At 38.9% G+C, this 25,169-nt stretch overlaps 1 protein-coding gene across 1 annotated transcript in view; it reads right to left on the reverse strand.

The window, feature by feature from the left end:
- Positions 1–25,169, reverse strand: part of RPS6KA2 (ribosomal protein S6 kinase A2) — a 163,470-nt gene that overhangs the window by 14,147 nt on the left and 124,154 nt on the right. Inside the window, exons 12-16 of the mRNA XM_041398163.1 lie at positions 22,775–22,877; positions 18,723–18,853; positions 16,957–17,082; positions 1,749–1,838; positions 133–291 (exon numbers count right to left, since the gene is read on the reverse strand). Of these exons, the coding sequence (XP_041254097.1) occupies positions 133–291; positions 1,749–1,838; positions 16,957–17,082; positions 18,723–18,853; positions 22,775–22,877 (609 nt within the window). The remainder of the gene's footprint in view (positions 1–132; positions 292–1,748; positions 1,839–16,956; positions 17,083–18,722; positions 18,854–22,774; positions 22,878–25,169) is intronic.

Genomic DNA, 25,169 nt, shown 5'->3' on the forward strand with positions numbered 1-25,169 from the left:
TAAAAACATGGGGGTAGGTTTGGGGGGGGGGGGAATTTACATTTCAGAGAAGCAAAATCACAACTATCTGCAATTTCAAGAAGTTGAATTTTAAGAAGGTTGATGCAGCTAAGCCAAAAAAGCAAAGCTTACACCCTGAGAGTGTAGGTAGTCCACGGTCCTGGTGATGGTGCAGAGCACAGCACTGGCCTCCCGCTCTGAGAAACACTTCTGCCGAAGGATGCGATCCAGTAGCTCACCTCCCCTCATCAGCTCCATCACCAGGTACACGAACTTCCCATCATCATAGACCTGGAACAGTAACACAATAAATACATGTCTTGGACCCATCAACTTGGTAAAGGTTGGTCCTTTAATCACAGTGTTGCTTGCTTGTGTGTGAAGTTGCAAGAAGAAAATATCAGCAAATGTGTGGGAAATGGGCTCTTTACACTCAACAAGTAAAAAGAAAACTTTATAAAATTACTTAAATCATCACTTTTTTTCTAGTGTCTGTAGCAGCTTGCTGATTTGTCCACACAGAAATGTAGCTTTCCTGGTTTTCTATCATATCAACAGAGCAGGCTCAGCTGTTAAAAACAGCACCACTCCACACAGCTTCAAATGTCTGCTGGCTCCCACCCAAGCATTCTTCTCAGTAGTGTTCTCTCCTTCCACTTCCACAGGGTAACATTTGCCATTTCAAATATCAATATTTCCCTTTGACTCATGATCAGATAAAGAGCTGTATTATACTGTTGGCCAACACTTGGATCTAATGATATTATATAGTTTATATTTGCAATTCTGGTGAATATATTGTTGATATCAGCTGCAAGACATATTTACATTCAGTGTCAATGGCAGTTGGTAAAAGACATTTTATCATTTAAATTGGAGGACAACCATGTTCATGTCACCATCCTTTATCTGGACTGCAACAATAGGCAGTGTTATAATCATCAGTGCTAAATGTTTTTGGAAAGGAATATAAAAACTTATTCTGCACAGATTTTTTTAGATAGACTTTAACACTTGGGAATTAGGTGAAACTCTCCTGAGGGCATGTGATTAGGAGATTCTTATATACTTCTCTAACGTCTAAACCATAATGTACTGGATTTTGTTCCGTAAACTCTGAATTTGACATGGTGTGGACAATCTTAGGTGAGACTTCAGGCAGCTAAAGTAAAACACCTCTGAATAAAGGCCATTACTTCATTTAAGCATAGGAAGGATTATTTTTTCATATGAAATGTTGAAGAAAAATACTAAATGGCTGCTGGAGTAGAAGGCCCATAGTACCTGGCATTAAAACATTACTGGGGGAAGTCCTAGTGACTCTGTGAGCTCTCCTCTTCCCAGCAAAGCAGATAGCACAGGCTACACAGGAATGGCTGCTGCACAAAAAAGATCATCCCCCAGCCCAGCAGCACCGCTGTGTGTATTAAGCAGTGCCCCCAAACACCCAACTAGGGAGATCCCCTTTTAAATAGTGATGCAAACCCAAACCCATTTTTTCATTCTCCAGCACTGTGCCCCTTTGGCTTTATTTACGGTTTGTTAGACAGTAACTGGAGAATACATAACCTGACCAGTCTTTCCAAACACTATCCAGTAATTTGTTAAGTCATGTTTTCTCTTTGATTTCACTGGGTCTGGTTTTAGCTCAGACCTTCAACTGAAGAATTTTCCACACATGGACTAATAAGTGAGCCTGACTAGAATGTGAAAATAATTTAATGCTGAAGTGCTCAAAGACTACTCACATCTTTAAGAGTAATGATGTTTGGATGCTGTCCATATCGCAAGAGTATCTCAATTTCTTCAGAGGGGTCTCTCTTGCTCTTATCAATTATCTGGAATAAATGAAGGACAGTGTAGTCAAATACCAGTTAGCAGCACTAAGCACAAAGCAACCAATTCCTACAGTTTAAACAAATTACTATTCAAAATTCTTCTATTAATCATTATTCTACAAGAGGACAGCTCCAACCATATGCAGATGATATGGTCAGTCAGCCATGATGACTGCCTGTCAAAGCCAGATGGAGCAATAATTAGTTTAGATTCTGGAGGTGTAGGCCCTCTTTTTGATGCCTACAGTTCCATTTACCCATAAATAATGGCAGTTACAAGAAGTGTCATTTAGAAATTGAACAACACTGAGAGTTTTAAAATAATCATAGCTTTGAAATTACCTCTTTGACATAAAAAAATTATAGAAATGTAATACTGACGTATGCTTCTATATATACTGATAAATTAATAGAAATTAATTGTCATATGTATTTGTCAGAAATGAAAATGTATGGATATTTACTGTCATGGGGGATTTGAATTGACACTATTGGTAATCATTTGGCTCTTTGGGCCAAGCTGTTATAGTGAACAACGGAGTGACCAGACATTGTATTTAGCCATGTAACCAAACTCTCTACCCATTCCTAAACTGGAAAGAAATCTGCTTCATAGATCACTTCTATGTAGTCATTGTCTTTTGCCTTATTAGAAAATATAGGAAGACATGCAAAATTTTTAGATTTGTAGCAACAGGTCTTTGAAAAACATGACACCTGCTGCTTAGAGAGCATCACTGCATGGAAAGCCAGTTATCAGGACAGCACTGACTTCTCAGTGATTCTGGTACCTACATTTGCCATGTCAGGCAAAGAGATTTAGTAATTTGTCCAGTTGATTAATGTTTCTCAGATTTAAATGATAAATATGCAGACTTAAATAATAAATATGGAACAAAAAAGGGAAATCTCTGCATTTTGGAATCTCAAAAGTAATTGCACAGGAGATGGTGAAAGACTCATTCTACTGGAAACTCATTAGGAGTACACTATTTTGTCTCTATTTCTTCTTGCTAGAAAACAACAGTAGTACTTTTGAATAACAGATTTACCAAAGTGGAATGGGTGGCATCTTCAGAAAACCATTTCTACTATTGCCTTGGATTTCAAGGCTTCCAAAATTAAATGTGTTTAGTTCTCTCCAAGAGCTAGGCACAGAGCACAAATTTTAAATGATGATATTAGCAGGGGAAAACCAGCTTTTTGAAAACCTCTTTTGCTAATGAGGATAAATGCCTGCCTGCTTTTTTTATAAAACATAAGCATTTTTCATGGTTTATTTATGGTGATACAAATTCAAGTACATGAGTAGAATCTTATGCATTAGCCATAATAATGCATAACTGAATATAAATCAGACGTTTCATAGTCATCATGACTGGTACGTATCTGTAGTGATAATGATGGTCAGTAATTGTCCATGGCTCAGGTATGCCTCTGAGGCCATATCAGTGATTTGACTCTGAATTAATAGAAGTGTGACAAATGAAAGTGCAACAGGCAGCTGATGCAGGTAAATGGCTGTTGTCCACATTTGAATAAATAAAGGAAAACCTCAACAATAGGTGAATAAAATAAACATTTCTGCTGTTATTCTCCCAGTTTAGTTTTGACATTATCAAGAAGCTAACAAAGCCCTGATCGACCCACTCCACGTGAGTACAACCACAGTGACTGAATGTGTCCCACTCAACCAGTAAGCCTAACATACAAGAAGATCCTCAGGGCCAGTTCCTTGGCTACACTGATAAGCCTCTTGTCAAGTTACTGGAGTAACTCACATGTGCCCCTGTTAGTATCTGCCTGCCTTGTACAAACCAGCAGAACCTACTGTGGCAAGTATTACCACCAGTGTGAAGGACCACTATCGCTGTACTGCTGTAGCAAGCCATATATTCCAGACTCCTTTTCTGTTGCAGTTCCCTGTGAAAGCAAATATCCACAGCTGTGGAAAATTTTAAGCGACTATTAATAATGCTTGACTATAAATGCATATATACGTAGGCTAAAAAAACTTCAAACCAAAAATAGTATCAGGTACTGACAAAACTAAAACCAACATAACTCTAAGCACTCTGCTGTTGATGTAGTAGTAACAGCAGCAGATGACATTTAATGCTTCTAATTCATAATATGCAATGTAAATACAAATTGCAAGACAGTACTAAATATGCATGCTTTTTGTTTTTAATGTATGTTCAACCTGTGATACACTGATTACATGGACAAACTGCCCCAAACTGTACCACTAATCATCATCAGAGCTGTGAAGGGACCTGCAAAATTCCTCTCAGTCCCTGGGCAGTCTAATTGGACAGACCAGAACGATTTTTCACCTCCACAGCAAAAGATTGACAGCCTGTCAGTACCTCTCTTCAGTGTGCCTGTGACTTACACTTGGCCCATGACTCCTAAAGAGGCAGAGGAGGTGTCTGCTGCAACTTCATCAGAAATCCCTCTGCAGCTCAGACTGGCTGCAGTATGCACAGTTGTATGTATTTGTATGTCACAATGGCCACAGCAGTCCATTAAATAAATATGCCCCACAGCTCCACTTTGATACTCAGTTCTCCTCATCTTTCTTTTCATAAAGTCATAGAATCATTTAGGTTGGAAAAGATCTCTTGAGATCAGCAAGTCCAACAATTAACCCAGCACTGCCAAGTCCACCACAAAACCAAACTGCTTTATTTACATGTCTTTTAAATGCCTCCTGGGATGGTGACTTCACCATTTCCTTGGGCAGTCTGCAGTGATTTAGAACACTTCCAGAGAGTTTTCTGGTGTGCTGTTAAATCCACCCAGAATTTCCAGTGGTAAAAAGAGCATTTACCACCCAGTCCCTGTCTCCTCTGAGACACTGTATTTTGCATGAATACAGACTCTTCTCTGTTCCTCTCTGGGACAACCCATGAACCTCCTGCAGCTCTTCTTCTGCAAGCAATGATGTCTTTTCTTTAGGAAACTAATTTTGATTTGAATTCAACTAAAATGTACTTATAAACACTCTCTATTACAGAATTAAGGGAAGAGCTCAGCTACTAGTCCTGAAAATTTGAGTAATATGTCATGATGCTACCTTTCTATTTCTCTCTTCAGATATGTGGTGAAGAAGACCAACTCAGAAAGCCACCATTATGTACAAGTAACTCAACTGAAAATGTAACATGAGCTCTACCTTACCTTGGCCCAGAAGAGCTGTGGTGCACAAGGGCTGTCCATTGCCCTTCAGAACAGAAAGAAACTGAGCCATAAAGCAAACAGACTTTTTTTTCTGTGCATTGGACACCCAGGGATTGTTCAGAAACTCATCTGTGTCAGTGTATGAAAGAATTTCAGAGTAAAATGGGCTCAGCACAGTCAATAGTGTTCTTTCTTCTGACAGAGGATTTGTTTGCTCTTTAACTATCACATCCTTTTTGTGACTAAGTAAAAATCAATAAAGCCAATTTTAATAAAAATGAAAAAAACAGAATTTAGCGCGCGACTGATATACAGTCTTGAAAGCCACAAAAAAAGGACATCATCGACCCTGGGAATCGACACTGGGTGAACTGTGATCTGACCTCTATCGCATTGGACCCCCATCTGTTCACAAATGTGGTCTGGTACAGTCTGTTTTCATACTGTTTTTCTGGCCTGAGGCAGACTCTCTCTTGTTCTTTTCATAGTCAATCATATTCATGTTGTTTCTTTTCTTCGAGTTGGACTGGAGAATACAGTTCCTGACCAGCGATGAGTACTGGTCAAACATATTCATGTCGACCTCTTCCTCTGAGCTGGATTTGACAATGTAGTTCCTGGCAGGCAATGATGGCTGGTGGTGAAGTTACTGGGAACTCGAATGCAAGTTCCCTGATAGCTCCTGCTGTCTTGATCTCTGAGCGATGACCATTGAGGTGCAGTTGGTCTCCACCCAGGCTAGATTCTATCAGTTGTAAATTAGACCACTCTCTCTGCCTTGGCAGCAGTTTTTCAATGGTATGCAGTCCTCCCATGGTATGTGGCAAAACTCAGACCCCACATGTGAGTTTAAAGCATTATTGTATACCCCTTTATAACATATATCTATTTCATATTCTATAACAGCATGAATTACATATATATCCCATGACTAACTGAAAGGAAAAGGTGCATTTTCTTTCCTCAGTGGGATTTAGGGTAATAACCTCATGATATTTTAAAATGATTCAAGCTCCTTTAAAGGACAATACTGAACACTTTCTCTATTAAGGAAGAAAGAAGCAGGACAGTATACTTTCAAAATACCAATTAATGCACCTGTCCAGTTTTTACAAGTCCTTCTACAAGTCTTCTGCATGAAAAAAAATCATCTAATTCTCCTTTACTGACGGGTTTTCAATGGATTTAAGCTTTCCAGAGCAGACTAATGAGTATAAAAGAGAGTATCAATAAAATTCTGTGTGTGTAAAGCCTTGCTGAAACTGGCACAGCAACTAAACAGACAGTATATATATTTGCTTGCTGCCTTTTTGTGAAAGCATGCTTCCAACTGTGTAGATAAATCTCTTCTTCTGGACCTCGTTATGCCATCAGCAGATGCTGAAGCCTTCACCTATTTGGTACCACGCACCAGCTGGGACTTACAGCCCTTACAGCCCTGCCAAAGAAACAGCACATGTGAGCACTCCCTAATCCATTTTCAGTGAACCAGCCCTGCTAATACAAATTGCCTTTTCCAACACTGAAATTAAGCTGAATAACTGTGCAGGAGAAGAATGGAGAATGGCTGTGTTTCTCACATGGAGTTCTCCATCACTACAGTTGTGAGATTGGAAAAAGTTAAGAGGTGGAAGGAGACAGTTTAACTGCCTTTGCTGTCTGGAAAATAAACAGCCTAAAAGAAAAGGTGAGATAGAAGCAAGAGTGAGGAAAAGGACAGAAAATAAACATGAGATACACTGATGGGAAGAGCAGTGATATGAGCCTGAGGAGAAAGGAGGGGGCTCTGGCCAGGCTGTGCTCAAGCTAGCGGCAAGGAAACTGCTCTGTTGGGTCTTTCTGTGCTGGGGAGAAAGGATCATCACAATTAAATTATCATTTAACCTGCCTTGTCTTCAACTGCCCCAAGTGACCTTTCCTGGCAGCTGAAACAGAGATACCAGAGTGTGAACTGGGGCAGCTGAGCTGCTACTACAGTCCCAATCTGCTTCTCCAGCTGCAGCAACACAAAGTCCAGAAGAAGGCAGGGCACATACCTCGGCATTCCCATACCTGGTACAGTGCCAGTGCATTTAGGCAGTGGGATTATGTAAAGCTCCTTTCGACCAGCACTAGGGGACTTTGAATGGCTTTGTGAAAAAAACATGGAGGAGGAAGACAGTTTTATATGCTTTTTAAAGTTGCTTTTTTTTCCTGTTATATACAGTTTTTTTCTATAGTCTGTTTGGAGAGTAAGCATGGGTTAATCTCCTTTAAGAACAGATTCATTACAGAGTGTGATGTGATAGTCTCTGTAAAAATTCTATCCTTTTCTGGGAAGGGAGGGATGAGCAAAAGAATTAATTTTGTGTCTCTTTGCACATTATATTTACATTGTGATGTTTTTGAAAATTCAGGGCACCGCTAGTGAAACTGACTACAGGTGGGATTTGCTTCTCTTCTCAAAAAAGGAGGTGTGACCGCACACAGAGATTTTAACCTGACAGTTTCATCTACAATACTAATTCCAATGAAAGTGTCACAGAGAGAGAGTCCTGCAGTTCTGTACTACTGGAAAATGTAAAGGTTTCCATGTCAGTAATATTTCCTTCTAAAAATAAGGTCTATTCATGCCAAGCATCTGCTTTAATTTGGTTCCTTTTTTGATGTCAAATAACTCAAGCAAGATGAAAATCACTGCAGAAAGGCTAAAATTAATTAAAAGATCATGGTATAATTTTAAATTTAAGAGGTCTCCAAGGAGAACTTTTCCAAGCCTAATAGTTTCTGAGGGACTACTTCCTGTGCTATTAGTTTTGATTAGCTTCAGAAATTCATTCCCTCTATCCATGCTTAAATCTTTCAGGAAAATTGTGAAAAATTACTATTAAGAAGAAACAGACCTAATTAGCAATACTTTTCTGAAATAAGGACTGCACAACTGATCAAGCTGTGAAGGTGAGACATTAAACATTTCTGCACACAGAACATGCCCACTTGCTGACACCATTTGCTGACTTAGCACTCCTAAGCTGTCAGCTGGAACTGCTAATAAACTGCTCTTGTTAATTAGCACTTATATGGTAGCACACATTTTCTAAGCAGAACAGAAACATTAACAAATTTATTTCAATAGCACCCATGAAACAGAAAAGCTCATTTTAGGGAGAAGTCTTCAGTTTTGGAAGCAGAATGGTTTGGTGGGAAAGGCTCTGTGCGGTGTTTCAGTCTGCTCTGCTCAGCACACAACCTTAGATCAGACTGATGAGTTTTCAGTCTGTAAAATAACTGCAACGCTGCTCTCACCTTCTACAGAAAGCTTCAGAGATGGAAACCAGTGAATCATATTCAGAACTTATAAAGGAGAAAAACTATTATATCAGTATGGAAGACAAATGCAAGAAACATAGTTTGAATGACCCCAAAAGAGAAACAGAGGCACAAAGGACCAAATTCTTTCCAAAATACTTTAGGTATTCGGCAAGCAAATTAGCGAACAGAAACATGATATTATTAAGCTGTAGAAAAACTGCTGCCTGATCCTAGGTCTCAGAAAAGATCTAGTTAGCAGAGAGAAATACCATATTCTCACATTTTTCAGAGGTTCAGCTATGCCAAGGAAAGAGACACTGAGAGCTTTGTGATGAATTGGGAAGGAGGTTGCAGGAATTCTTAAGCCAGAGATGTACAATCACTACACATTTAAGATTTGCTTTCAAGCTGAGATTAGGAGGTGGCCTGCACACATTTCTGTATTTCTACCTGCCCTCTCTGATTATTTTGTTAAGAATTTAAGCAATGCTTCAGCCCCATTTACCCCAAAGGTCAGCAATGGCTCTTGCTACTAGAAACAAGCTGGCTACTTGTAGAAATGGTCAAGCCACTCTTGCCTCTCTGCCCTGCCTTCTCCCACATCCTTCCAGCAGAGCCCAGCACTCTGTACTGGCCTAGCCTTTCTGAAGCTGTAGCTGCAGCTATTCAAGCAGTGTCTCCTTGGAGAACTGACTTATTTCTGTGGGGAGACTATCTAGCAGAAAGCACAGAATCACAGAATATGTTGTGTTGGAAGGGACCCATCAGGATCATTGAGTCTAACTCCTATCTGAACACACTCAAAACAATGGAAAAGTGAGACCCAATGAAGTTTTACAGGTATTCTGGAAAACCCCAATCTTGAAAAATGAGGACACCATTATGTTGCCTCCTGTTATGCTGAGTGTACATAAGAACCCTGGTCCAGAGTGGGAGGCAGGCCCTTTGATTAAGTTATTGAAAAGAGAAAACCAAGAAAGCCTTCAAAAATACTCTCACAGATCAGATGTAAGATCCTCATAGACAACAATATCACCCTTTGCTGCTTCATCCATTTTACTGTAAATCATCAGCACATCTAGAGGAAACCCTCCATGGTGTTTCCAATCACTCATAGTATGGCAACGAGCCCTTATTAGGGCTATTAATGCTGGTTTCTTTGCAGAGCACTCTAGAAAACAGGCCTCCCTATGCCAATTCAAAGAAGGACAAAGATTTGTGCTTAAATCAGCTCTAAAGCCTGTATCTCCTAAACAGCACCCTATAGGCTAGTGAATTTGGTGCCTTACTGCCAAAAAGCTTGAGTACACTTCAGACACTCAAAGCCATCTTTTACCTGAGTGTCTGGGCCACGTTATTTCCTGATGCCCAGCTTTATAAATCAAATTTAATGGGAAAACCTGGTAAGTGTTTTCTGTAGTTTATCAAGGTAAAAATGGGTTTTGTACCTCTGACCTTGCATTTTATAAGGCTACATTTCCACCAACGTGACAAATCCAACTGCTTGGCATGTGAAGGGGAAGACATCTTGGTCATTTCCTTGAAGAATCTGCCTTACCAACTGCTCTCACAATCAGACTTTTTTCCCCCTGAAACTCCCTTTTTTAGCTTCAAGACATTCTGTCTTCCTGTCTTCCCTTGCTGTCTTTAGCAGTCAAATGGTTGTCATCCATCATTTATATCACCTTGGAGATATTTATAGATTTTGATTGCATCCCAGCAAGCTCTTGTCTGTCTTACATCACACATATTTGCAGCTCTCTTGATAGAGCTTGCCATCTAATTCTTGCATATTTTCTGCTATAGATTTTCTCTAATTTATTTATATTCTATCTTAAACCATAGATATCAAAAGAGCACATGATCTCACAGGATTTAGTGTTCCTACTCAGGTACTACAAGAAAAACTAATTTATATGAAAGCATGTAAATAAGATAGAAATCTATAGGTCTGCATATGAATTGTATTAATAGAACTGTAACTACACTAGCAACATATTTATGAAATGCTTGTCTGATGCTGGCATTCAAATATTTATATTTCCATCCTATTTGAGAACACTGAATAGCTGCATTACATATTCAGGGAAGGAAAGCAAATAGTAATGAAAAAATTTGGCCAGACTGCAGTAAGAAACACTTTCTCAATAAAATATTGGAAAGTATGTTTCAGTATCATTAGAATGATCTTGCAGAGGCAAAAAGATATGCTTTTCATAGATAATTTGGTAAGCCATTTTGGGGAAGAGCATGGACAGTTAGATGCTTCTGGAAGCACTAAGCTGGCACTCTTATTTCCCTTCACTTAACTAACAGACTTTATAATGAGGTCCTTTTACATGACATTATATTCTTCTTGGTGCCATTTTTTCTCCAAGTGCGAGATGTGGTAGAGGCCTACTCTTACCGATACAAACCTGACTGTGACAGCCACCCAGCAAAGTCAATGGGCGTTTGCATTACTAGGGACTGAATAAAAACTAAGACCTCAGCATCTGATCCATGCCCATGCAGCCCATCCTCTCTCTGGCAGAGTCCTAATAGTGCTCTGCTTCAGCAGCAGGTAACTTCTGCTTAATTTAAAAGGGATGCATTACCAGTGGCTCTGACCTGGAGATTGGTGCACATACCCTGGGGCCGGACCTCTGTTCCATGTTCTGGGGGAGCAAGGTTGGACAAGGAGTGGTTGAGTACCTGCTGGTTTGACAAGCTGGCAGACTCAGGGCCAAGAAATCTGAGGTCATCTAGCAAACTTTCCATTGACCTTCCTATTTAAATACTGATATATTTATCCCTTTTCCGCCAGACACTAAGTACTTTCCAAACAGACAAAAGTAGATACAAAGCCTTCAGTTAAATTTCCACTGTCTGTTTCACTTCAGTTACTTTTTATGGTTAAGGAGAGACAATTTTAAACAAATCTCTCTAGATCTACAGACACCTTAACTTTCAAGGAGATTTAATGACGTTTGGGCTGATTTTCTTTTTTTTTTTTTTTTTTTTTTTTTTTTTTTTTTTTTCTTTTAAAAAAATTTTTTTTTTTTTTTTTTTTTTCACTCTAAGTAAGATTTCTATTTTCTTTACTGCATTCCACACTAAACTCCTGACTTATACATAGTACAGGCTAAGGAGAAAATGTAGTGCCACTAAATAGTACTGTGTAACCTCTTGCCTTCAGATCAGTGTGAAATTTTATCTACTCACACCAAGCACCTATAAACAACCAAACTAAGATCATGAACATTAAAGGAAGTGGAAAATGAAGTTTAAGGAAATGATGAAAAAACTCTGGAATTTAAATGAGTTTTGGTGACTAAGACACTCACTGTTATAGCAAATAAATAGACATATACAACCAGTTTGATTAAATAGGCCTGCTAACACTAGCTCTCCTGAGTTACTAATTTCTATTTATTGACAGTATGCTGACATCACTTCTCTGCTGGTATTGAATTTTTGTAGCTAATTAAAATGCACCTTCTCTCCAATCTGCACACACCAAAACATGCTAGATAGATGTGTTTTAGTGCTTTGCAGGTGCTGGAATTATACACGACCTGTAGGATTCACTCAGACTCCAGCAGAAACTAACTTGTATTCCAGTGGCAGACGCAGACTGCAAACTTTGGCTTTGCTCACAACTGTGGAACATCTGGAGCCAAACAGTTGGTTAGTACATTACAGAGATAGGAAAAAGTTATGAGATTCACATGTGTTTCAAGATCCAAATTCCACTGTAATACTGCCATCTGCAAAATTGTACTTGTCAATTGGGACTATCTCTACTGTATTTTTCTTCTTCAAAGGAGAGAAAAATGTATATCCTGTTTTTAGGATATACAGCCTAGTTTTTCGCCTTGCCTCTAACAGCATGGAGGGACTGAAAACCCGCCGGCACCCAGGATACCCCTCTGGGTGCCCTGGATGGCCCAAGACCCAGGCAGGGGGCTCGGGAGTCCTGGCAGGAAGCCAAAGACACTTGGGATTTCGATCCTAACCCATGGAGCAAATTACCAACCTTGTATGAAGAATCACAAGTCACAAAAGTTTAAGTAGAGTGATAATGAATTAATCACAGGGTGAACAGTGGAAATTTGAGGATTTACTATAGGGGTCTAGGAGGCAAGATGGAGGGATTTGGGCATTGTCCTGTCCTTCTTCCTTCTCTCTAGCCTTCATCTTCTGGGTGATGTTGGCACATTTGGATTGGTTTAGAATAGAAGCAGATAGTCTAACATAGATGATAGGTATTAGAAAATAATGATAAATAAAGTACACTAGTTCATAGTATAAAATGTTGACACCAGCTCAGGGGCGGGCAGAGTGTGCCCTTGACAGACCTGCTACACAGAGCTCTGTGGGTCCGAAAAAGAATGTTTTAGATAAGAGACAATAAACAACTTTGTGAACCAGAGTCAAAGAATTCCGACTCTTACTTCAACCATCAGGCTGGGAAAAAAGGACTCGTGGGGTCATCCTGATCGCAGGGAACCTGAGAAAAACCCACCAGACTTAACCAGCTGGATATTCTGGAGAAAAAAGCAGTTGACATCAAGGCATTGAATCTGGCATCTAAGTCATCTACCTCTGCAATATTGGGGGCAGTACAGGAGGTAGAACTGGCTCAGCAGCAATAATTTCTACTTGGCTATTATCCATCAGTAATCTCTGCTGGGGGTCAGGAGTCAATCTGAATAGACAAACCTTCAGAAACAGGGACATGAAATGAAGTCCTTTTCTAATTTAATCTGGCATCAGTAAGAAGCACATCCAAAAATCCAGCTTGAAAGCTTCACTAGTGCTCCAAGCCTGAAAGCTGTGCAATAGTTTTAAGAAAAGAAAAACATTTGGAATATGCTAATTGCATCATATCTCTGGAAGGTTTTGAAAAATCTGATTCACCAAGTAGTCTGAACTCTAAACAAGAACTCTTAATCTGTTTAGGCTTCCATTTTAAACTTTCTTCCACCCACAGAAACCCATACCATCTCCTCTAGCATCATTCTTTTACTTAATTATTTTCTATAGATATCGATGTGACTTAATACTTTGATCTTATTTTCCTTTACTTCTGACCTGACCATTACATTTATACCCATGTGAAGTTTGTAACTACAACTGACAATGCCAGTTCTCTTTGCTATTAAAAATCATTAGGCCTGCTGTAGTCAAGATTGTAAGTCAATCTTAAACACAGTAGTCCATCAGAGGAGAAACACTCCTTTTTTTTTTTCCCCCCCCCATCTCTCTTCTTTCTACCAGAATATTATGAAGCATCCACCTCAGAATATTCTGTGATTCAGGAACAAATCTTTACTTGTGTTTCAGAATTTTTACTTTTTTTCACTTGGGAATGAGATGGACAGTAAGTTAAGAGTAAAATTTTAAAAGCTCCTCAGAGTACATACATGCAAGTAGAACATGAGACGTGGACTTGCTAAACCAACATCTACCTGCACTGACCTAGATAGGTGATTACTAATTTCAGGGTAGACTCAATTTGCAGGAAGTCTGACTGTCTACAGGGTTTTCCCTTGCAGAGCTGCTCTCAGAAGTGGAGATATGTCTGAATTCTGAAATATTGCACTTAGGAGCCCGAGGGCATGGTTAAAATAGCTTTAGAGTATTATTAGCATTTCATTTTTACAGATGACATGGAAGAAGAGGGAATAGGTTGCAAGAAAATTCTCTTCTTCAGCAAGCTCCATGACTGGATTTACAGAGGCAGTACAGCAGCCTACAGGTGCAGAGAGGTGTCTGGGGGAAATTCCAAAATTCCTCAGTGAGCAATGTGTCAATCAGCTCTGGAAAGAGTGAAATTCCAGACCTGTTCAAATGCTTTTACAACACCAGCAAAGAACTCGTCTGCACTGCTAGACATCTAATTACCTCTACAAGATGCCCCCCAATTAGCAGCAGCTGGCCAGCAAAAGGGAAAGGGATGAAGTGTTCTGCATTTTATTAAATATGTTCTGATTCTGAGCTAGGAAAGGTTTTGCTTTTCTGGCTGTAGCTCTGACTCAAGTTACTCTGGCCAGGTAATCTCCTGTCTCAGTAAGACACCACAGAACAATAGTAAACAAGGTGAGTGGCAGGCTCCATGAAAGGATTATTTATTTACACAGTGATATGGTGTGTGTCTTCCTGCAGTGATGCCACCATGTAATTTGCTTAACTCCATCCCTATCACCAGCCACCCCTGAGGGAGACAGGATGATGTTCTCTGAGGTGTTGGCAGTAAAAAGCTCCCTGAAAGAGGGAGCTTTTAGTGAGGTGGTGCAAGGCAAATGGGGCTGCTGCTATCACACAAACTATCACTGCAGACACTTTTTCCTCTGTTACATTCTAGAGAACACTGAGAAAATTATATTTACTAACAGAAATGAAAAGAGCCTAATTACAGTGATTTTTAAAGAGACAGTTAAAGGATGCGTGTCAAAAGGGACTGATATATAATTATGATAATATCAGTTGCAACTCCTGTGCTATCTAATTACTTGAAATGGGTGGCATTGTGCAATTTTTTTGAAAGCGAGCCACTCTGAAAATAAAATTATATAATCGTATTATGAAATTACGGTAAAACTGGAAGAAAAGTAAAATTAATATATTGGTAGGAGTAATAACCAAAGAGGCAGCACTAAATGTGCTGGAAAGACAGAACAAACAGAAACCCACCAACTGCCTCCAACCTCAAATCTGTGCTACACATTTGACTCACACTTGTGTCAGAAACGGAGATGCTGCACATGCTGCCTACACTGGCAGTCAAAATCAAGACATATTTACATGATAAGAAAAGAGTTGTAAGAAGTGGAAGAAGAAAGGAGCAAAAAGAGGAAATATTTTTAAAAATGGGAAAAAGCATAAACCTAGCAATCACAGTGCTGAACTCTGCTGGAGTTTTGAGAGTCTCCATGCCCTGGCTTTGTTCTGGATTCTCTGAGGTACCCCAAATACCCAGCCTGCTGAGCATGCTGCACCCTGTTAGATTTGGGCACTTGGACATCTTCAAGGGATGAGGTTTTTCTATTTTTGTTTCACACTGGCTGTATTACACTGATAAATCTGTCCACAGTATTTGATATAAATGAAATATTAAAGTTATTTCTTAAATTTAGTATACATTTTGTTTGCCATGGATGTATTAAAGTTATACTATAATATAATGCCATTTGTTGATAAATGACCTGGGCACTGAAAAGCTCTATTTCATTAGAAATGAAAATAGTAGCACATTCATATGCAAGCCCATAGATCTGCTGGCAAGTCCATGATCCTAATTATGGTGTAGCCTAGAAAAATCAACCATTGTTTGAACAGTGACATCAAGAGATTGTAGGTTAACAGTGGTTTCCAGATTTTTGTGGCCATCATGAGGAAACATGAAAAGTTTCATGGATTTTCACAGATACTGCATTGCCATCAATCTAGTGGTGGAAAGTTAAGACTGAATAAAATGTTTAATATTATGCTATTGATATCTGGAGGTCATTTATCTAATGAACTGCAGTTTGGATCACTTCCTTAACCTCTCATCATCTCATTTAATAGCATCTCATTTAAAAGACACAATGTCATTTATTAGCAAAATTTACATATCTTTTCTAAAATTTTAAAACAGTAAAAGTAGACTAGCAGTTGGCTAGATCCCCTCATTTACTGCAAGCTGGGTAAATACTCTTCTCTATATACTGCAATCTGTTCCCGTGAGACGCTACAGAAGTGAAAGGATCTGACCTAACTTCCCCTGTTTTTTTCAAATTCCGTGTTATCATCTAATCTTGTCCCTTTCTGGTACAAGAACAAAACCATGAAGTACTTTTATAGCATATGTGTGTTTTCACTACTAATTTTTTTCTTAAAGAAAAGTGCATGTTTGAAACTCTTCCTCTGAGCTGTTATCTCACAACCACTTACTACTGGTCTGTACAGCCCCCTGCAATGGCTGCATGCTGTTTATTCAATAGCATTGAATAGAATTGATGATAGTTCTCTCTCTCTCTCCAAAGTAGTTCTACTGAAGTTCTTCCCTCATCCTAGCAGCTCCCTGGACTCTGGGGCTGAGGTGACTCTGTTCTACACACCGTTGCTTGGCCAAGTCTGAAATTCGCTGACTTGCCTTTAATGCCCAACTAAATCAATATTTTAAATCTCTGCTGAAGATTGACTTTTGTTCATTTTGATAGCATTCATTTTAAATATGAAGAAGACAAAGGGAAATCTGAGTTTTTCTAGGTGATCATGGTTTTCACTGAAAAAATCTCTCTACTTACAAGAAACTCAGATCTAAGCAATTTGAGAAAGAAGAATAAATCATGTTTCAACTTGCAATAATTTTATATGTCATTTTTTAAAATTATGATGATTCAGTGTAGGATATGTTAAAAATCTTATTCAGTTTGCAAGGAGCATGGCTGAAGTGATTAACATGCAAGACAGCAAAGGTTTTTTCCACTAAGGAATTCTACGTCGTGGGATTGAAGTGTGAAAAATATAGAAGACTTATCTTCCAGAAACCTACCATCTTACAAAACAGAAAAGAATCCCAAGCAACACCCAGCAACAAGAAATAAGCCAACAAAAAATCCAGAAGCAGAGCAGCCTCAGCTGCATTTCTGGCATTTACCAGATGCTTTCTTACCTTCACTGCAAACTCTGTTTCTGTAGCTTTATGAACGCATCTCTTGCACACTGCATAGGAGCCAATTCCTATGTCTTCCTTGATCTCGTATCCATCAGTAAAATGAATGTTGTTCCCATGTAACTGCTACAGCGAGACAAAAGAAACAAGGTAATCAGGACATGAGCATGTAAAAGCAAGGACTAGCCTCCTCTTGAAGGAGATCCTTGATCTCCTTTCCTTCACAGAGCTCTCTTGTCCATACAGCTTTTCTAAATCCAGTTTAAAAATTCTGAAGCTCTTTACATAAACAAGCAAATGTGTCTTTTCCCTGTCTACCTTTTTCCAGTAATTAAGATGGAATTGTCTATGTAGAAGTAGTGGCTAAACTGCTGTGATTTTCTAAACTATTTCTGGAATGCAGAAAATCACCATATATTAGAAATTCATAGGAAACTGTGGGCTCAAATCTCTGACAAATCCACATATCTTGACAATATAAACTGATTTCTAATTACAGAATGGGAAGGCAGATAACATATAAAATACTAATAGTTTCACAGTGTTCAAAGAGAGATACTCCATATATGAAGAATGCCTCCTGATCATTTGAGATCTTGTCTAGAACATGTTTATCTGCAGTTTATTTGTGAGAGAGAAGTTAATATTTTAAGCCATTAATTAATATGCTCTTTGGAAAATGTCTGGGCAGGTAGACCGGTTCAATGGTGAGCCCCAAATCTGAGGCTTTGCTGCAAATTCCATCCCAGGACTCAAGAAACAATCAGCACCTCTAAAAATCCTCCAGAATCCTCTATCTAAAAATGCAGCCTTGCTAGCAAAGTCCACACAGAACCTGCTAAATTATAAGATGTGCATATGTCAATATTCAATACAGTTTTGTAAAGCCAATCACAGGAATATATATATAACATTTCTGAGATGCAATGGCTTGGATAACATTTCACTTACTGTGCCATAAGAGCATCTTTAAGAGTATGACACATTCCACTGTAAATAACTAAAACAGAGATGAAAACCTAAGAAAACCATAGGCAGGATCTCCCCTCCTTGAGGCATGTACACCTGTGGCTGTGGGTAGCAGAAGGAGCTTTTTCCTACTGAGAAAACTGGCTGCATCTTTAGGCAGCCAAATTCTTTCTCCTTGTTCCCTTCTCTGATGTATCAAACCTGTTGTAGCAATTTATTTCTGGTTTAAAGTACAGCTGGATAGATTTTTTTTAGGAGAATGGCAGCAAAGAACCAAGTGTCTGGCATGTTCCTCCATCAAGCAACCTGGTTTAGGTGAGCACATGCAGGCTTTTTTGCAACAGCAACAGGAGTAGAGTAGCCTCTTACACCCAGGAGTTTGTGCTCTCTGTCTCTGGGAGCCTATAGCAGTGGTTCATCAAACCCCTTTGCCAGCACAGACTGGGTCATGTAATCCAAGACAAAACTGTTGGGAATGAGATACATTCAGTGAAAAACCAGTATTTCATTACCTGCCTTGCATGTACAACTGGAATCCTGTTTCAGGTATCGAGAAGTACTTTACATTTTAGTTGTGACAAAGTGCAGTTCCTATTTTCTTTGCAAAGGTAGTGAGGAACGTTTTATATATAAAAGCCTTTGCAAAAAAATTCTCATTTTCCAACACCTACGTGCTGCATGTAAAACACCTCCTTCCTACACTAGGTAGCTGTGCAATACCAGTGAGAACATTAGGCAGTTTAAATATACACATACGTATGCACACATCAGATGTGAAAGGCAACCAGCATCGGTACCTGCACAATTGGGTGAACAGTGATTTTGTGCACATCTTGCTGTGCAGGCTCCTGCATCAAGTTAGAGGCAACAAAGCTGAACCCTCTGAAAAGATGATGAGCATTGGCACTTGGAGGAACACCTGGGGAATCTGTACGAGAAGGAAGAAAACTGCCTCATGAGCTGCACAAAAGAACAGAAAGGAATAGCACGGCACTACAACAGACAAAGTCACCTCTGCCAGTCAACAGCAGATCTGATAAACTGGCAGACACAGGGGAATATAATTCATCTCCATGTTGAGGTTTTGGTGTGCCTTCTCCATTCCTTTCCTCTGGGTTTGAACAATGCAGGGGTATTATTTGCAAGGATGCCACCTCTTGGATACAGGATTTTTTCACAGGACATTCTTAGGCAAAGTACTGCCTGTGCCAAGAGTGCACAGAGAGAATCACCATGTGATTTACTGACAAAGTTACAGAGCTAAACTTTCTTTAGAAAGCTATTTCCTTGTAGTAAAGTGTGTAAATAGCCAGTTATCGAAAGAAAATACATCCCCACTGAGCTTTATATCTGATTCACCTGCTTGAGGCCCTGAAAATATGTAAGAATGTGTACTTCTTAGCATGCACACACCCTGTATAAATCTACTGGTCAAATGAATAGAGAAACTGAAGTCAAAATTTGATAAAACCACTATATATCTACTTGAGAATAAACAAAACTGAGACTTCAGCTAATTCTATTTCTCACCACAAATCTGCCTCTGCTTTGACAGGAGTCAGGAGTCAGTGTATTCTTGTTGCACAGCAAGGAGAGCTCAGATGGAGAAGATTGTCTTTTGGTAAAATTATGTGGAGTTTTTATTTACATCAGTGCTTTTGACAGGTAATATCCTTGTAAATATGGGGATGAATCACACCAGACCTCTTGCATCATTGGATACGTCCTACCAGGGCATATCTATAACAGGGATTTTTACACGAGGGATTAATTAAGAGGAAAGAATGTTTGTTTAAAAAAAAGGAATGACAATAATTCACATTTGAACACTTCTGAACCTCAGAAAAGCTGTGATCCAGCTCTAAAACAAAAGTGGCAGTTCAGCTCTGTTTAATAAAACCTCTTCCTTCACAATTCACAGCCAATTGCTTCAGTAAATACTGCAGAAGAACTATTGATGATTTGGTGTTCACTATTAAATATTCATCACCAACAACTGATTTGCCCATTAAAACATGTCTGCCAAGTGCAAAATTATGCATAAATCATGTTAATTAACTGATAGCTCAGAAACCTAAATCATTTTTCTAGGCCTCATAAATCAGAATAATTTCATATATCTGAATTAGATCCACTTAGAAGCACCAATCTTATTTAATGGTTATCTTTCTTCCTGTGAAAAGTAATAATGCTTTGTTCCACTAGAGCACCTAAATTTAAGAGTTTTCAAAGGCTTAATAACTCTTATTTCCTTCATCATGTTTCACAGGGGTTAGCAAACATCTTATTTGCAAAGGAGGATATTTAGATATTTCAGGTGAAATTTTAAATACTTTTTTTCAGCAGTAAAACCAGTCTAAAACATCCCTGCTGGTTACAGCCTGCTGTCCCATCAATTACAACAGTACAAACATTTGCAGACTGAAGTCTAAGTTGGGTCACAAGGATGACCTTGGTTCGATCCTTGTTCAAATCACCATTTCTAACCTAGACTGCTTCAGCCTCCAGTTCCCTGTAAAGAGCTGAGTCACCACAAATGAGATGTGGGGCCACACTGGTGAATTTAGGAAGCAAATGGCCAAAAAAGCAACTCCAACTTGGACAAATCTCTGAGAAAAAGTGATGTGAAACTATACCCACATAAATGATCGTCAGTGTCAGAAACCACATCTTTGGCACACTTAGATCTGAAGTTAAAAATCCACAGAATGTGGTTTCAACCTCCAGGATAAAGGAAGTTTCTGAGGTACAGCAAATCACTGGACTGAAAAGATTTACTGGATCCAAAACTTTGATATAAACCTGCTTTCAGACAGGAGAACTCATTCATAAAGAAAGTGTAAAATTACTGTATGTTTCTGTATCCCCTCCTTGGTAGTGACTGTCAGCTTCATTAAAACGCAACTGCATGATCATGAAGCAGGAATTATTACAATGCTTTCTATCTGAGGATGTTCTCAGTAACAGGGATAGTTTGTTTGTTAGCTTTATTTTGTCCTGATAGACAAAATAAATTAAAAAAAAAAGGCTATTGCTCTATTCCATTGGCAGTGTGAGCCATTATTAAACACATTTGTGACACTCTTCCCAATTTGTTTGACCCAGCCAGTCAACAGTCAGGGGATGCAAAATATTCTACCAGTCTGCAAGGGCTATTCCATCTTTCTGAAAATGTAAATGGATTCACACTTCCAATTACACCTATTTTGAAATGTTTGATTCTCAGGCCACTATCCATGGTAGCCCAAAGCAGAATTGAGGCACCCCACCCCTGCCACCACCCCAAAACAAACCTTCTAAGTCAGCGTCTTGTAGAAAATAGCAAATTTAATTAGGCAACAGCAGTAACATGTAGAGTGTAATTTATAGCCCCAGGCATCAGTAAAAGCAATTAAGTGTGAACTTCCAAAGCGATCCAAACTTTTAATGCTTCTTTGCATTTCAGTGAAACGTCCCCTGGCAGCACCAGGGCACACATCCCTGAAGACCAGACTAACTTGCAGTCTCCAATATTTCAGAGAAATTAGTGCTCCTGAAATCTAAATTAAAGCTAAAATTGGATGTGTGAAATGTCTGGAAACCAAATATCATATTTCTATGCAGTGGAATAGGAGTATCAGGAAATGACCAACATATAACTGGGGACAGGTGGATGTTCCAGTTGAAAAAATAAGAATTTAATATTTTTATTGTTCGTAAAAGTCAGCACATCCTTGAAAAAAAAAAAAAAAAAAAAAAAAGGAACTGACTAAAGAAATATTTGGAATAGATATGCTTATTTCAAACCCCATGAAAGGAAATTTGAGCCAGGCTTTGAATAGAAGTTTGGGCTAGTTTTAAGAAAACATGGTGTAGGTCATGATAAGTCTGAACAAAAACTGCAGGAAATCTCAGCCCTGATTCATGTGTTATAATGTAGGTGTTTTCATAATGAAAGCTCAGATCTTTCCCTCTCTGCAACCGTTCTGGGACAATTTGAGGATTGAAGCTGAGACATTATACTTGATTATTACCATGATACTATGTGACATTTACAGTGCTAACCATCTTCAAAGTGTTTTACAAACAAGAACTAATTCAATTTTTACACTTTAGAAAGTATAAACAGGTAAAGGCAGAAATGTAATGTGACTTACCCATGTCTAGCAGGAGGCAACATTATAAGTGGGATTACCACTCTGACATTATTGATATTTTTGCTTTACACTTAAAAGAATGTAAAGATTGAATTTTATGCAACAGTCACCTTCATATATACAGTGTACAAAGCATGGTATTTCTGTTAGGAAACATAAGTTACAGGAACAACATTCTATCTGCAAGCACTTCCTAAATATTGTGGGCGAAATTTCCTGTCGGCATAACTCTGCTGACCTGAGAACTAGATGATTCTTCATTGCTTTTAACCACACATTAACTTCCAATAGTCCACAGTCTGTGAGATGTCATAATTAAATAAAACATCTATGCAATATATAATTACATACTAACTTGCAGAGATACAAAGTTCTTTGAAGCCAAGGTAATTTAAAATAGTTAATAATTTAAAATAAACTCAGCTAGTGTAACCAAAAATGAGTAATAAAATAGCAAGACAATAGTTATTTTATCCTTTAAAAAATGTGAAATCTCTTCTTCCTGAAGACAAGTTAATATGAAGCTGGTGAAGTACTTATGAGGTTCTTTTGCTGGAAAAGCAAAACCAATCATTTCTCTTCCTGATGGATATGGCAAAATCCTGTAATGCCACAGGTGATCAGACTTTTAGACTGTGCTGGAACAGAGAGGGGAAAGGAAGAATGAATTTACTAACTGAAAAGATATATTACCTATGTGCCACCTTACTAACCTGTAGGGGTCCGAGATGTGAACTCTGGATCAAAATGAAAGGTGTCTTCTGGCCGCCCCACTGCGGGCTTGAAAGGTGGCTTTATTTCTTTTCTGTACAGTTTCTACAAGGAGAGAAACCAACCACAATCAGCATCAATGTGTACACACTCAGCATCTGGAGACAGACTCCCCTGCTTTCTTTAGTCTATCTTTAGATAGACTCCCCTGCTTTCGTCTCTCAGCTCCATGCTATCCTTGCTGGACTGACAAAGAAGGATTGATGTAGCTGTGGTTCTGGCTCTTGCTTTACCGCTCAGCTTAAAATCTGTGCCCTGGATGGTCCCCGCACATTTTAGCTATTGGAATCCTGAATATAAAGACAAATGTTCCTGGCAAAAATTTAGCCTATAGGCTGGAACAGTATTCCAAGCTGGGGCATCTGGAAATTCACTGGTCTAAGGGTAGGACTGGAATGTGCAATGGTAAGACCAGGAAAGAGGGTAACTTCAGCAGCACAGCAATGACAATCAGCACAAAGAATTTCTAGGAAGCCATGACTGCTTTAGCATTTATTATTTGTCATGAACCAGCAATGTGTTTGACATGCTGCCAGACTGAGCTGAGCAACAGGCTTGGCTGCCTGGTCCTTACAAGCTAAACAAGAGACTTGCTCTCTTAGCATATCTGGTAAAAGGGAAGGGGGTTTACAGCTGATGATTGCATGAAATTTTCATCAAAAATGCTAGGGAGAAAGCACTGTGGATGGGTGAGCAATCAGATTGAAGCTCTACATGTGGCTTGAACTGAGGAACAAAACCAGGAAAAAACATAAGACAGGAAGGCATATAACAGGTAAGTACTTCTCGGTGTGCAAATTTCTGCTGGTGACTGAGGGGTCATGTAGGGGATCACCTGGGTAACAGGCACCACAAGTTCATCCTAATACATCCTGCCTTTATTATGAGGGACATTGTGGCCTTTTTACTCATACTCAGAGATCCTTAAGAAATTGCTAGTCCATGCTCCATTGCAAGCATTCATATACACACAGACAAGCACACTGAGGTGAGGATGTCTGGATCTGATCCAAAGCTTGTAGAGGTTAATGGAAAGAGCCCTATTGATTTCAGCCATCTTTGCATCGTCTCTGCCTGAAATGGCCAAAACCAAACATCATGCTGATGGCAGCATGGGGAACAGAGCTCCAGTTTGACTCCCTGCTCCGTGTTGCAGTCCCTAGAATGCAATTCCTTTCTAGCAATGCTTTTGTTGTCAGGTTTCAAAGGGCTAAATTAGTTGCCACAGACAGTACCCCAAAATTAACATGTCTGAGCATAAATACAACATTTAATGCAAATTTCAAGTCATAAGAACTGGAGAGTTCAACTTTATGACTGTTTGCAATATGTATTTTTAGGTTAGCTCTTAAAACAACTTCCTAATGAGCTGATTTTTCAAAATGCTTAATGGACATTACTAAATGCTTTTCCAGATCCCTGCATGCAGGAAGATTCTTTTTAACTGTGTGTTTTCTGGGGAATTAACTTCTGCAACACAAACCATGTGGTCAAATCTAAGATATATACATATCACCATAGTTTGAATTTGATTTTGCATAAAGGTTAATGATTTTGCATAAATAAAGGTTCTTGAAGGAGAACATTCTGTAGCACAGTATTAGCCTTAACATAAAGGATATATTTGTGGTAGAGTTATGATTCCTTGGGAAAGTGAAACAGTGAAGTTGAAAATGACTATACAATGATTAATGGCCATTTCACCATAAAAAGTTCCTGCTTGCGTAAAACTGCTCCATCTCTTTGGAGAGGAAAGGAGATGAATAACTGCTGTGAGCCACAATGGAAAGCCAGTCTTTCAAATAATTAAAAGTCAATTGCAATCTTATGCAGGAAGTGTCACTCATCAGCTGAAAAGTATCAACCTAGTAATTAGCATACATCTTTTTCTGTCTGCACAGAATTTTACAAGAGAACTCAGCACCTACTGGAGGTTATTCTGTTGTTAGAATTTCAACTTGAGAAAGCTATTTGCTTCCCAGCTCTCCTTTATTTGTCTTAATTCACAACTGCAATGATTTTGCTGCAGAAAGCAATATGGTCACATGCACATGCTTCCTCATGGAATTAACTGCACAGCTTATCCTGTGAGGTCCAAAAATTGGAAAATGTTTCAGAGCTGTACATAATTCAGGAACTGCACTCTCTTTTCATTATTGTAACCATATTCTCTCTGGCCTCTTAATTCATTCCCCCATCTGTAGTTTCTTAAGTGCTGTTGGAGCTACATTTGTATTTTGAATCTGTAACCCACATCCTCCACTACTAGGGAGGGATTTAAGATTCATCATGAGTCATGCGCCACCAAGAGATTTATAATCACAAATTTGCTTTCTG

This window comes from Onychostruthus taczanowskii, unplaced genomic scaffold, assembly GCF_017590055.1.
Source record: "Onychostruthus taczanowskii isolate IOZ18803 unplaced genomic scaffold, ASM1759005v1 scaffold141, whole genome shotgun sequence".
NCBI classification, from domain to species: Eukaryota; Metazoa; Chordata; class Aves; order Passeriformes; family Passeridae; genus Onychostruthus; species Onychostruthus taczanowskii.